Source organism: Bombina bombina, chromosome 5, assembly GCF_027579735.1.
Source record: "Bombina bombina isolate aBomBom1 chromosome 5, aBomBom1.pri, whole genome shotgun sequence".
Lineage (NCBI taxonomy): Eukaryota > Metazoa > Chordata > Amphibia > Anura > Bombinatoridae > Bombina > Bombina bombina.
Genome location: NC_069503.1, coordinates 729,637,605 through 729,652,049, shown reverse-complemented (window position 1 = coordinate 729,652,049; position 14,445 = coordinate 729,637,605). Strand labels below are relative to the sequence as shown.

At 42.4% G+C, this 14,445-nt stretch overlaps 1 protein-coding gene across 1 annotated transcript in view; it reads left to right on the top strand.

Annotated features, from left to right (window-relative positions):
- NUP153 (nucleoporin 153) overlaps positions 1-14,445 on the top strand; it is a 798,292-nt gene that overhangs the window by 216,159 nt on the left and 567,688 nt on the right. The window contains exon 6 of the mRNA XM_053715838.1: positions 13,218-13,271. Coding sequence (XP_053571813.1) covers positions 13,218-13,271 — 54 coding nt within the window. The remainder of the gene's footprint in view (positions 1-13,217; positions 13,272-14,445) is intronic.

Sequence of the window (14,445 nt, the reverse complement as noted above, 5' to 3'; positions counted from 1 at the left end):
CGCACGCTCGGACGCACAGTTTACTCTGACTGAGAAGGCAGCAGGCATTCGCTCCGGTTGGGCCTAAACTGGTGTTCTGTTAACCGGATCGTTGTCGACTCATTTTGCAGTACCCTGGGGGCAGGTAGGCGCCACAGCAGAGCTGTGGCAAGGTGCAGGGGTCATTTTTTCTAGGTCAAACATATTTTTTGCTATAAATATCTTTTAGAGGTTAATTTCACCCTTTGCTCTTAGGGTGCAATAATTTTTGATACTATTGATTATGTGTAGTTAATTATACAGCGTTATGTAACTTTTTTAGGCAGTTTGGGAAAAATTGTGCGCTTTTTATCTCTTAAAGGCACAGTACACTTTTTTTCAAAAAATTGTTTAAATCAATAAATAAAGTGTTTAACGACTATTGTGGTTATTGCTAGTCTGTTCAACATGTCTGACATTGAGGATACTAATTGCTCTGTGTTTAGAAGCCATTGTGGAACCCCCTCTTAGGTTGTGTACCTCTTGTACTGAAACGGCTTTACAATGTAAAAAGCATATTTTAAGTAAAGAAAGTGTGCTTAAGGATGATTCTCAGTCCGAAGAGAATCAGGATATGCCATCTAATTCTCCCCAAGTGTCACAACCTTTAACGCCCACACAAGCAACGCCAAGTACCTCTAGTGTGTCTAATTCTTTTACTCTGCAGGAGATGGCTGCAGTTATGTCAACTACCCTTACAGAGGTATTATCTAAATTACCAGTGTTACAGGGTAAACGCAGTAGGTCAGGTATTAATGTGAATACTGAATCCTCTAATGCTTTATTGGCATTTCCGACGTACCCTCACAGTGCTCTGAGTTGGGGGTCAGGGAATTGCTGTCTGAGGGAGAACTTTCAGATTCAGGAAAGATATCTCAGACAAATTCGGACGTCATGTCCTTTAATTTTAAGCTAGAACACCTCCGCCTGTTCGGGAGGTTTTAGCTACTCTGGATGATTGTGACCCTATTGTGATACCACCAGAAAAATTGTGTAAGATGGACAAATATCTAGGGGTGCCTACTTACACTGATGTTTTTCCGGTTCCTAAAAGAATTTTGGAAATTGTAAAAAAGGAATGTGATAGACCAGGTATAACGTTCTCTCCTCCTAATTTTAAGAAAATGTTTCCCATATCAGACACCAGTCGGGACTCTTGGCAAATGGTCCCTAAGGTGGAGGGAGCTATATCTACCCTGGCTAAGCGTACAACTATACCTATTGAGGACAGTTGTGCTTTCAAAGATCCTATGGATAAGAAGTTAGAGGGTCTTCTGAAGAAATAATTTATTCATCAGGGTTTTCTTTTACAACCTACAGCCTGCATTGTTCCAGTTATTACTGCAGCAGCTTTTTGGTTTGATGCTCTAGAAGAGTCTCTGAAGGTTGAGACCCCATTAGAGGATATTTTCTCCAACATAGGTGTGTCCGGTCCACGGCGTCATCCTTACTTGTGGGATATTCTCTTCCCCAACAGGAAATGGCAAAGAGCCCAGCAAAGCTGGTCACATGATCCCTCCTAGGCTCCGCCTACCCCAGTCATTCTCTTTGCCGTTGTACAGGCAACATCTCCACGGAGATGGCTTAGAGTTTTTTAGTGTTTAACTGTAGTTTTTATTATTCAATCAAGAGTTTGTTATTTTGAAATAGTGCTGGTATGTACTATTTACTCAGAAACAGAAAAGAGATGAAGATTTCTGTTTGTATGAGGAAAATGATTTTAGCAACCGTCACTAAAATCCATGGCTGTTCCACACAGGACTGTTGAGAGCAATTAACTTCAGTTGGGGGAACAGTGAGCAGTCTCTTGCTGCTTGAGGTATGACACATTCTAACAAGACGATGTAATGCTGGAAGCTGTCATTTTCCCTATGGGATCCGGTAAGCCATGTTTATTACGATCGTAAATAAGGGCTTCACAAGGGCTTATTAAGACTGTAGACTTTTTCTGGGCTAAATCGATTCATTATTAACACATATTTAGCCTTGAGGAATCATTTTATTTGGGTATTTTGATATAATAATATCGGCAGGCACTGTTTTAGACACCTTATTCTTTAGGGGCTTTCCCAAAGCATAGGCAGAGCCTCATTTTCGCGCCGGTGTTGCGCACTTGTTTTTGAGAGGCATGGCATGCAGTCGCATGTGAGAGGAGCTCTGATACTTAGAAAAGACTTTCTGAAGGCGTCATTTGGTATCGTATTCCCCTTTGGGCTTGGTTGGGTCTCAGCAAAGCAGATACCAGGGACTGTAAAGGGGTTAAAGTTCAAAACGGCTCCGGTTCCGTTATTTTAAGGGTTAAAGCTTCCAAATTTGGTGTGCAATACTTTTAAGGCTTTAAGACACTGTGGTGAAAATTTGGTGAATTTTGAACAATTCCTTCATGTTTTTTCGCAATTGCAGTAATAAAGTGTGTTCAGTTTAAAATTTAAAGTGACAGTAACGGTTTTATTTTAAGACGTTTTTTGTACTTGTTATCAAGTTTATGCCTGTTTAACATGTCTGAACTACCAGATAGACTGTGTTCTGAATGTGGGGAAGCCAGAATTCCTATTCATTTAAATAAATGTGATTTATGTGACAATGACAATGATGCCCAAGATGATTCCTCAAGTGAGGGGAGTAAGCATGGTACTGCATCATTCCCTCCTTCGTCTACACGAGTCTTGCCCACTCAGGAGGCCCCTAGTACATCTAGCGCGCCAATACTCCTTACTATGCAACAATTAACGGCTGTAATGGATAATTCTGTCAAAAACATTTTAGCCAAAATGAACACTTATCAGCGTAAGCGCGACTGCTCTGTTTTAGATACTGAAGAGCATGACGACGCTGATAATGTTTCTGAAGGGCCCCTAACCCAGTCTGATGGGGCCAGGGAGGTTTTGTCTGAGGGAGAAATTACTGATTCAGGGAACATTTCTCAACAAGCTGAACCTGATGTGATTACATTTAAATTTAAGTTGGAACATCTCCGCATTCTGCTTAAGGAGGTATTATCCACTCTGGATGATTGTGACAAGTTGGTCATCCCAGAGAAACTATGTAAAATGGACAAGTTCCTAGAGGTGCCGGGGCTCCCAGAAGCTTTTCCTATACCCAAGCGGGTGGCGGACATTGTTAATAAAGAATGGGAAAGGCCCAGTATTCCTTTCGTCCCTCCCCCCATATTTAAAAAATTGTTTCCTATGGTCGACCCCAGAAAGGACTTATGGCAGACAGTCCCCAAGGTCGAGGGAGCGGTTTCCACTTTAAACAAATGCACCACTATACCCATAGAGGATAGTTGTGCTTTCAAAGATCCTATGGATAAAAAATTAGAAGGTTTGCTTAAAAAGATGTTTGTTCAGCAGGGTTACCTTCTACAACCAATTTCATGCGTTGTCCCTGTCGCTACAGCCGCATGTTTCTGGTTCGATGAGCTGATAAAGGCGGTCGATAGTGATTCTCCTCCTTATGAGGAGATTATGGACAGAATCAATGCTCTCAAATTGGCTAATTCTTTTACCCTAGACGCCACTTTGCAATTGGCTAGGTTAGCGGCTAAGAATTCTGGGTTTGCTATTGTGGCGCGCAGAGCGCTTTGGTTGAAATCTTGGTCGGCTGATGCGTCTTCCAAGAACAAGCTACTTAACATTCCTTTCAAGGGGAAAACGCTGTTTGGCCCTGACTTGAAAGAGATTATCTCTGATATCACTGGGGGTAAGGGCCACGCCCTTCCTCAGGATCGGCCTTTCAAGGCAAAAAATAAACCTAATTTTCGTCCCTTTCGTAGAAACGGACCAGCCCAAAGTGCTACGTCCTCTAAGCAAGAGGGTAATACTTCTCAAGCCAAGCCAGCTTGGAGACCAATGCAAGGCTGGAACAAGGGAAAGCAGGCCAAGAAACCTGCCACTGCTACCAAGACAGCATGAAATGTTGGCCCCCGATCCGGGACCGGATCTGGTGGGGGGCAGACTCTCTCTCTTCGCTCAGGCTTGGGCAAGAGATGTTCTGGATCCTTGGGCGCTAGAAATAGTCTCCCAAGGTTATCTTCTGGAATTCAAGGGGCTTCCCCCAAGGGGGAGGTTCCACAGGTCTCAGTTGTCTTCAGACCACATAAAAAGACAGGCATTCTTACATTGTGTAGAAGACCTGTTAAAAATGGGAGTGATTCATCCTGTTCCATTAAGAGAACAAGGGATGGGGTTCTACTCCAATCTGTTCATAGTTCCCAAAAAAGAGGGAACGTTCAGACCAATCTTAGATCTCAAGATCTTAAACAAGTTTCTCAAGGTTCCATCGTTCAAGATGGAAACCATTCGAACTATTCTTCCTTCCATCCAGGAAGGTCAATTCATGACCACGGTGGATTTAAAGGATGCGTATCTACATATTCCTATCCACAAGGAACATCATCGGTTCCTAAGGTTCGCATTCCTGGACAAGCATTACCAGTTTGTGGCGCTTCCTTTCGGATTAGCCACTGCTCCAAGGATTTTCACAAAGGTACTAGGGTCCCTTCTAGCTGTGCTAAGACCAAGGGGCATTGCTGTAGTACCTTACTTGGACGACATTCTGATTCAAGCGTTGTCCCTTCCTCAAGCAAAGGCTCACACGGACATAGTCCTGGCCTTTCTCAGATCTCACGGATGGAAAGTGAACGTGGAAAAGAGTTCTCTATCTCCGTCAACAAGGGTTCCCTTCTTGGGAACAATAATAGACTCCTTAGAAATGAGGATATTTCTGACAGAGGCCAGAAAAACAAAGCTTCTAGACTCTTGTCGGATACTTCATTCCGTTCCTCTTCCTTCCATAGCTCAGTGCATGGAAGTGATCGGGTTGATGGTAGCGGCAATGGACATATTTCCTTTTGCGCGCATTCATCTAAGACCATTACAACTGTGCATGCTCAGTCAGTGGAATGGGGATTATACAGACTTGTCTCCGAAGATACAAGTAAATCAGAGGACCAGAGACTCACTCCGTTGGTGGCTGTCCCTGGACAACCTGTCACAAGGGATGACATTCCGCAGACCAGAGTGGGTCATTGTCACGACCGACGCCAGTCTGATGGGCTGGGGCGCGGTCTGGGGATCCCTGAAAGCTCAGGGTCTTTGGTCTCGGGAAGAATCTCTTCTACCGATAAATATTCTGGAACTGAGAGCGATATTCAATGCTCTCAAGGCTTGGCCTCAGCTAGCGAGGGCCAAGTTCATACGGTTTCAATCAGACATGACAACTGTTGCGTACATCAACCATCAGGGGGGAACAAGGAGTTCCCTAGCGATGGAAGAAGTGACCAAAATCATTCTATGGGCGGAGTCTCACTCCTGCCACCTGTCCGCTATCCACATCCCAGGAGTGGAAAATTGGGAAGCGGATTTTCTGAGTCGTCAGACATTGCATCCGGGGGAGTGGGAACTCCATCCGGAAATCTTTGCCCAAGTCACTCAGCTGTGGGGCATTCCAGACATGGATCTGATGGCCTCTCGTCAGAACTTCAAAGTTCCTTGCTACGGGTCCAGATCCAGGGATCCCAAGGCGGCTCTAGTGGATGCACTAGTAGCACCTTGGACCTTCAAACTAGCTTATGTGTTCCCGCCGTTTCCTCTCATCCCCAGGCTGGTAGCCAGGATCAATCAGGAGAGGGCGTCGGTGATCTTGATAGCTCCTGCGTGGCCACGCAGGACTTGGTATGCAGATCTGGTGAATATGTCATCGGCTCCACCTTGGAAGCTACCTTTGAGACGAGACCTTCTTGTTCAGGGTCCGTTCGAACATCCGAATCTGGTTTCACTCCAGCTGACTGCTTGGAGATTGAACGCTTGATCTTATCGAAGCGAGGGTTCTCAGATTCTGTTATCGATACTCTTGTTCAGGCCAGAAAGCCTGTAACTAGAAAGATTTACCACAAAATTTGGAAAAAATATATCTGTTGGTGTGAATCTAAAGGATTCCCTTGGGACAAGGTTAAGATTCCTAAGATTCTATCCTTCCTTCAAGAAGGATTGGAAAAAGGATTATCTGCAAGTTCCCTGAAGGGACAGATTTCTGCCTTGTCTGTGTTACTTCACAAAAAGCTGGCAGCTGTGCCAGATGTTCAAGCCTTTGTTCAGGCTCTGGTTAGAATTAAGCCTGTTTACAAACCTTTGACTCCTCCTTGGAGTCTCAATTTAGTTCTTTCAGTTCTTCAGGGGGTTCCGTTTGAACCCTTACATTCCGTTGATATTAAGTTATTATCTTGGAAAGTTTTGTTTTTAGTTGCAATTTCTTCTGCTAGAAGAGTTTCAGAATTATCTGCTCTGCAGTGTTCTCCTCCTTATCTGGTGTTCCATGCAGATAAGGTGGTTTTACGTACTAAACCTGGGTTTCTTCCAAAAGTTGTTTCTAACAAAAACATTAACCAGGAGATTATCGTACCTTCTCTGTGTCCGAAACCAGTTTCAAAGAAGGAACGTTTGTTGCACAATTTGGATGTTGTTCGCGCTCTAAAATTCTATTTAGATGCTACAAAGGATTTTAGACAAACATCTTCCTTGTTTGTTGTTTATTCCGGTAAAAGGAGAGGTCAAAAAGCAACTTCTACCTCTCTCTCTTTTTGGATTAAAAGCATCATCAGATTGGCTTACGATACTGCCGGACGGCAGCCTCCCGAAAGAATCACAGCTCATTCCACTAGGGCTGTGGCTTCCACATGGGCCTTCAAGAACGAGGCTTCTGTTGATCAGATATGTAGGGCAGCGACTTGGTCTTCACTGCACACTTTTACCAAATTTTACAAGTTTGATACTTTTGCTTCTTCTGAGGCTATTTTTGGGAGAAAGGTTTTGCAAACCGTGGTGCCTTCCATTTAGGTGACCTGATTTGCTCCCTCCCTTCATCCGTGTCCTAAAGCTTTGGTATTGGTTCCCACAAGTAAGGATGACGCCGTGGACCGGACACACCTATGTTGGAGAAAACAGAATTTATGTTTACCTGATAAATTACTTTCTCCAACGGTGTGTCCGGTCCACGGCCCGCCCTGGTTTTTTTAATCAGGTCTGATAATTTATTTTCTTTAACTACAGTCACCACGGTACCATATGGTTTCTCCTATGCAAATATTCCTCCTTAACGTCGGTCGAATGACTGGGGTAGGCGGAGCCTAGGAGGGATCATGTGACCAGCTTTGCTGGGCTCTTTGCCATTTCCTGTTGGGGAAGAGAATATCCCACAAGTAAGGATGACGCCGTGGACCGGACACACCGTTGGAGAAAGTAATTTATCAGGTAAACATAAATTCTGTTTTGTATAGAATTAAGGCTCTCAATCTAGCTAATTCTTTTATTACAGATGCCGCTTTTCAAATTGCTAAATTAGTGGCAAAAAATGCAGGATTTGCCATTTTAGCGCGCAGAGCGTCATGGCTCAAATCGTGGTCTGCTGATGTGTCCTCAAAATCTAAGCTTTTCGCTATTCCTTTCAAGGGTAAGACTCTATTCGGGCCTGAATTGAAGGAAATTTTTTCTGACATTACTGGAGGTAAAGGCCACGCCCTACCTCAGGATAAGTCTTAAGATGAGGGGTAAACAAAATAATTTTCGCTCCTTTCGAAATTTTAAAGGAATGCCCTCTGCCTCCTCTTCCTCTACAAAGCAGGAAGGTAGTTTTGCTCAATCCAAGTCCGTCTGGAGACCCAACCAGGCTTGGAATAAAGGTAAAGAATCCAAGAAGCCCACTGCTGCTACAAAGACAGCATGAAGGGACGGCCCCTGATCCGGGACTGAATCTGGTTGGAGGCAGACTTTCTTTCTTTGCTCAGGCTTGGGCAAGAGATGTTCAGGACCCATGGGCATTGGAAATCGTGACCCACGGGTATCAACTGGAATTCAAGGATTTTCTCCCAAGAGGGAGATTTCATCTTTCACGATTGTCTGTAGACCAGATAAAAAGACATTCTTACGCTGTGTAGAAGACCTCTCTACCATGGGAGGAATTTGTCCCGTTCCAAAACTGGAATAGAGACGGGTTTTACTCAAATCTTTTCGTGGTTCCCAAAAAAGAGGGAACTTTCAGACCCATTTTAGATCTTAATTGTCTAAACTCGTTCAAGATGGAGACTATACGAACAATCTTACCAAGGATCCAGGAGGGTCATTATATGACTACCATGGACTTGAAGGATGCATACCTTCATATCCCTATTCACAAGGATCATCACCAGTTCCTAAGGTTTGCCTTCCTGGACAAACATTATCAGTTCGTGGCTTTTCCCTTCGGGTTGGCCAATGCACCCAGAATCTTCACAAAGGTTCTAGGGTCCTTTCTAGCGGTTCTAAGACTGCGGGGCATAGCAGTGGCGCCTTACTTGGACGATATTTTGATTCAGGCGTCAACTTCCCATCTGACAAAACCCTCACACGGACTCAGTGTCTTTCCTGAGAACTCATGATTGGAAGGTGAACATAGAAAAGAGTTCACTAGTTCCACGGACAAGGGTTCCCTTCTTCGGAACTCTGATAGACTTGGTAGACATGAAAATATTTCTGACGGAGGTCAGAAAATCAGATTCTAAATACTTGCCAAGCACTTCAGTCCATTCCTCGGCCATCAGTGGCTCAGTGTATGGATGTCATTGGATTAATGGTAGCGGCAATGGACATCATTCCGTTTGCTCGCTTTCATTTCCGACCACTGCAGCTGTACATGCTTGGACAGTGGAATGGGGACTATGCAAATTTATCTCCTCAGATAAATCTGGATCAAGAGACCAGAGACTCTTCTTTGGTGGTTGTCGCCGGATCATCTGTCCCAGGGGACGTGTTTCCGCAGACCCTTGTGGGTGAGAGGGACAACGGACGCCTGTCTTCTGGGCTGCAGTCTGGAATTCCCTGAAGGCTCAGGGTGTTTGGACTGAGGTGGAGTCTCTACTTCCAATCAATATTCTGGAACTGAGAGCAATATTCAATGCGCTTCAGGCGTGGCCTCAGTTGGCTTCGTCCAAATTTATCAGATTCTAGTTGGACAGTCACGACTGTGGCGTATATCAATCATCAGGGGGGAACAAGGAGTTCTTTAGCGATGATAGAAGTATCAAAGATAATCCAATGGGCGGAGGCCCACTCTTGCTATCTATCGTCAATCTACATCCCAGGAGTAGAGAACTGGAAAACTGATTTTCTAAGTCGGGAACTCTATCCGGAGGGGTTTGCCTCATTGATTCGCCAATGGGGCAGACCGGAATTAGATCTGATGGCATCTCGTCAGAATGCCAAGCTTCCACGTTACGGATCCGGGTCGAGGGATCCTCAGGCCGAACTGATAGATGCCTTTGCAGTACCTTGGTCGTTCAGCCTAGCTTATGTGTTTCCACCTTTTCCTCTCCTTCCACGCGTGATTTCTCGGATCAAACAGGAGAGAGCTTCAGTAATCCTAATAGCGCCTGCGTGGCCACGCAGGACTTGGTATGCGGATCTAGTGGACATGTCCTTTCTGCCACCGTGGAAACTTCCTTTGAGACAGGACCTTCTCATTCAAGGTCCTTTCCAACATCCAAATCTAAATTCTCTGCAGCTGACTGCTTGGAGATTGAATGCTTGATTTTATCTAAGGGGGGATTCTCTGATTCGGTCATCGATACTTTGATACAGACTCGTAAGCCTGTCACTAGAAAAATCTATCATAAGATATGGCGTAAATATCTTTATTGGTGTGAATCCAAGGGTTACTCATGGAGTAAAGTTAGGATTCCCAGGATTCTGTCTTTTCTCCAAGAAGGATTGGAGAAAGGGTTGTCGGCAAGTTCCTTAAAGGGACAGATTTCTGCTTTGTCAATTTTGCTTCACAAACGTTTGACAGATGTTCAGTCTTTTTGTCAGGCTCTAACTAGAATTAAGCCTGTATTTAGACCAATTACTCATCCCTGGAGTTTGAATTTAGTTCTTCAAGGGGTTCCAATATTTTTAATAGATATTAAATTGTTATCTTGGAAAGTTTTGTTTTTGGTTGCTATTTCTTCTGCTCGACGAGTTTCTGAGCTTTCAGCGTTACAATGTGATTCACCTCATCTTATATTTCATTCTGATAAGGTGGTTTTATGTATCAAACCTGGATTTCTTCCTAAGGTTGTTTCAAATAAGAATATTATAATCAGGAAATTGTTGTACCTTTCTTGTGTCCTAATCCTTCTAAGAAGGAGCGTCTGTTACATAATCTGGACGTGGTTCGTGCCTTGAAGTTTTACTTACAGGCAACCAAGGATTTCCATCTATCATCTTCATTATTCATTGTTTATTCTGGAAAGCGTAGGGGTCAGAAAGCTACGGCTACCTCTTTCTTTTTGGCTGAGGAATATCATCCACCTTGCATATGAGACTGCTGGACAGCAACCTCCTGAAAGAATTACGGCTCATTCTACTAGAGCTATGGCTTCCACATGGGCCTTTAAAAACGATGCTTCTGTTGAACAGATTTGTAAGGCTGCGACTTGATCGTCCCTTCATACTTTTTCCAAATTTGATACTTTTCCTTCTTCTGAGGCTGTTTTTGGGAGAAAGGTTCTTCAAGCAGTGGTGCCTTCCGTTTAGGTCTCTGTCTTGTCCCTCCCTTTCATCCGTGTCCTGTAGCTTTGGTATTGTATCCCACAAGTAAGGATGAAATCCGTGGACTCATATCTTGTAGAAGAAAAGGAAATGTATGCTTACCTGAAAAATTGATTTCTTCTACGATACGACGAGTCCACGGCCCTCCCTGTCATTTTAAGACAGATATTTTGTTTTTACAACTTCAGTCACCTCTGCACCTTTAGCTTTTCCTTTCTCTTCCTAAACCTTCGGTCGAATGACTGGGGGTGGAGGGAAGGGAGGAGCTATATATACAGCTCTGCTGTGGTGCTCTTTGCCACTTCCTGTTAGCAGGAGGTTAATATCCCACAAGTAAGGACTCGTCGTATCGTAGAAGAAATAAATTTATCAGGTAAGCATAAATTTCCTTTTCCTCTTGTGGCCTTTCAACAATGAAGCTCTGAGGAACAGATTGCTAAGCTGCAATTTAGTGTCTGCTTTTCAAAAAATTTTAAATTTGATTTTTACCTCGACTGAGGTTTCTTCTGGGAGTAGGGTTCTTCCAGCGTTGGTGCCTTCTGTTTAGGTTACCGGTCTTGTCCCTCCCTTATCTGTGACCTCTAGCTTGGGTATTGATTCCCAACAGTAATTGATGATAATCCATGGACTCACCGTGTCATTAGAAAGAAAATTTATGATTACCTGATAAATTTTATTTCTTTCTTGACACAGTGAATACACTGCCCACCCGTTTTTTTTTTTTTTTTTTTTGGTATCTATCTAAACCTCAGGCACCTCTGCACCTTGTGTTACTTCCTTTCTCTCCTTTTCCTTCGGTCGAATGACTGGGGTTTGTGGGAAGGGCAGTGATACTTAAAGGGACATTATACACATTTTTTCTTTGCTTAAATGTTTTGTAGAAGATCTATTTATATAGCCCATAAAGTTTTATTTTTAAAAATAAATCTATAGTTTTGCTTATTTTTAAATAACATTGCTCTGATTTTCAGACTCCTAACCAAGCCCCAAAGTTTTATGTGAATACTGTCGGCTACCTTCTCCAGCTTGCTGCTGTTTGTGTAAAGGGTCTTTTCATATGCAAAAGAAGGGGGAGTGGGGGGAGTGTCTTATTTGCCACTTGCAGTGGGCTTTCCAGCTACCTTTTCAACAGAGCCAAACTGACAGCTTCTAAGTAAGTTTTTAAACGGTTTTATATTGGATTTTTATATCAGTATCTGTGCATCTTATTCTTTATAGTAGTGTCTATTACATGCAGTTATATGAAAATGAGTGTATACTGTCCCTTTAACAGCTTTGCTGTGGTGCTCTTTGCCTCCTCCTGCTGGCCAGGAGTGATATTCCCAACAGTAATTGATAATCTGTGGACTCACCGTGTCAAGAAAGAAGAAAAAAAAAAATTGGGTAAGCATAAATTTAGTTTTTGCCATTTGAAATGGCTGATTTAGCTTGTGGTTTCCCAACCTATACTGAAAATTTTGATACTGGAGTCTCTGCTATTGAATAGCCTTTGTAAACACAGCCAGCAGACTGAATTAAACTCACGGTGGGGTGTGGGATAGTTAAAGGGACATGAAACAAGTTGGGATAGAGACAAAATAATGTATGTACTTTAATTACTTTACCTGCAAATTTATAATGCAGTGCCTCGCCATTAACCCTTTCTTTTTAGTTTCTGAATTTTAAAGCTCTAACTCCCCCCACACAGTTCCTTTTATGGCTGTATCTGTTTATTGTTCTTTTGGTAAAATGCAAAAGTGAATAGGGATTACCTGCTGGGCATGCCTAGAAGCTGTAAAATACAATGTCTCTCTCTCTAAACACTGATAAGAGGAGTGGTTATCTGCTCCAGGCAGGTTAGCTATGTAATCTTGCTTATTTTTTAAAATTATTTTAAAATACCAGCAATTTTTAAACTATTTTTTTTATGCATACTAGTTTAAATTAATTAGCCCTTTTAGGATATACACAGATCTCAACCTGTTTTATGGCACTTTAAGTAATGATGATTTTCCATTGTTCTATGTATTGAGCTTTAGATGTGCAGACAAATATAAGGAAGCAAGTGTGTGTACACAAAATAACATAATGAGAAATTACCTGAAGCTCAACACATTGTAATAGGCTGTGGTTTAAAAGCACAAAACCAGCTGCTTCATATACACAAACCTGAAAATGCAATTTCTCATAAATGTTATACTCTGCAGCTGGTATAACAAGTCATTGAAAATATGTTAATATAAAAACAATTTTGCAGTGTATTGTCCCTTTAATCTATCACTGCTTCTGATGAGTACCACTTGAAGTTTATTGTTTCTTCTTTTCGTTCACATATATATAAACCTGCAATAAACTCTAGTGTTTCAGATTACTTTATTACAATAAATCTTTTCTAAAAAAGCATGCCAAATACTTTCTTTGGACCTTCCACCATCATGGGTGCTGAGTGGCAGTGTGACCTGTCACACTATTTTGAGTGTCTACACCTATACTAAAGTTATATAGATATTATGGTAGTTGTTGCAAAGCTGCATAGAGTCTTATAGGCTATTTCTAGAGTTTACTAAAGTTACGGCTGTTTTATTGATTAGCCTGTATCCAAGAACTATAGTAGCTTTCAATGCTAAGTAGACTAAAAAATGTCTGATTTTATTGCAGACCCCAGAAAAAAGCTTCTCAGATGTTGAAGAAAATCCATCTAAAAGGAAAAAGGTATATACACCTTGTGTAGTCTTTATTTTGTGTTTCTTTTACAAACATGAGTGATTAGTTTTACAATTTTCTTAAAACGTCTAATCAAATTTCAGCTGCTTTTGTGCAGTGGGAATTTCAGCATTTATTTCCTACACTTGTTAACTATGCACTGTACGTGAGATCTATTTAGCACAGATATAAGTGCCTAAACCATTTCTCTTGTAAGATGTATCGAGTCCACGGATTCATCCTTTACTTGTGGGATATTCTCCTTCCCAACAGGAAGTGGCAAAGAGAGCACACAGCAGAGCTGTCCATATAGCTCCCCCTCCAGCTCCACCCCCCAGTCATTCTCTTTGCCGGCTCTAAGCAATCGGAAGGGTAAAGTGAATGTGGTAAAAAATTTTAGTTTTTATTTTCTACAAGCAAGATTTTGTTATTTTAAATGGTACCGGTGTGTACTATTTACTCTCTAGCAGAAAGGAGACGAAGATTTCTGCAGGGAGGAAGATGATTTTAGCATGTTGTAACTAAAATCCACTGCTGTTCCCACAAAGGACTGAGGAGTGCAAGAAAACTTCAGTTGGGGGGAACGGTTTGCAGGTTAGGCTGCAATAAGGTATGTTCAGTCTTTTTTTCTTTCTAGTCAAGACTGTGATAATGCTAGAGAAGACTGATAATATCCCCATGAGGGAAGGGTAAGCTGTATTCAGAGACTAAGTATGGAATTTCAAGCTTACATAACAGGATTAGTTTATGCTGGTTGACACTACTTTCAAGGCAAATGGTTTTTATTGAAAATATCGTTTTTTTGAGACACTTTGAAGGTTCCTTTGGGTTTCTTTCAGGGGTTGTTACCCACATGGCTAATATTAAAACACTTTGGAGTTTTTCTTTAGGCCTCACAAGCACCGTAGTGAGGTGGGAGGGGCCTAATTATGCGCAGTTATATTTGACTAGAAGTTCAGGCTGTTTCACATGGAGGGTCCTGCTGCAGTTTGAGGGCCTATAAGAAGCTTTTTCCCCACAAATCTGGTTCCTAAGGGCAGGTAGGGCCACAGCAGAGCTGTGGCAAGGTGCTGAACGTTCTTTAACCGTTTTTTTGGCTTACTGTCGATCCGGTTTGGGCATTAAGGGGTTAATCGTTTCATGTAATTAGCAAGAGTCCATGAGCTAGTGACGTATGGGATAT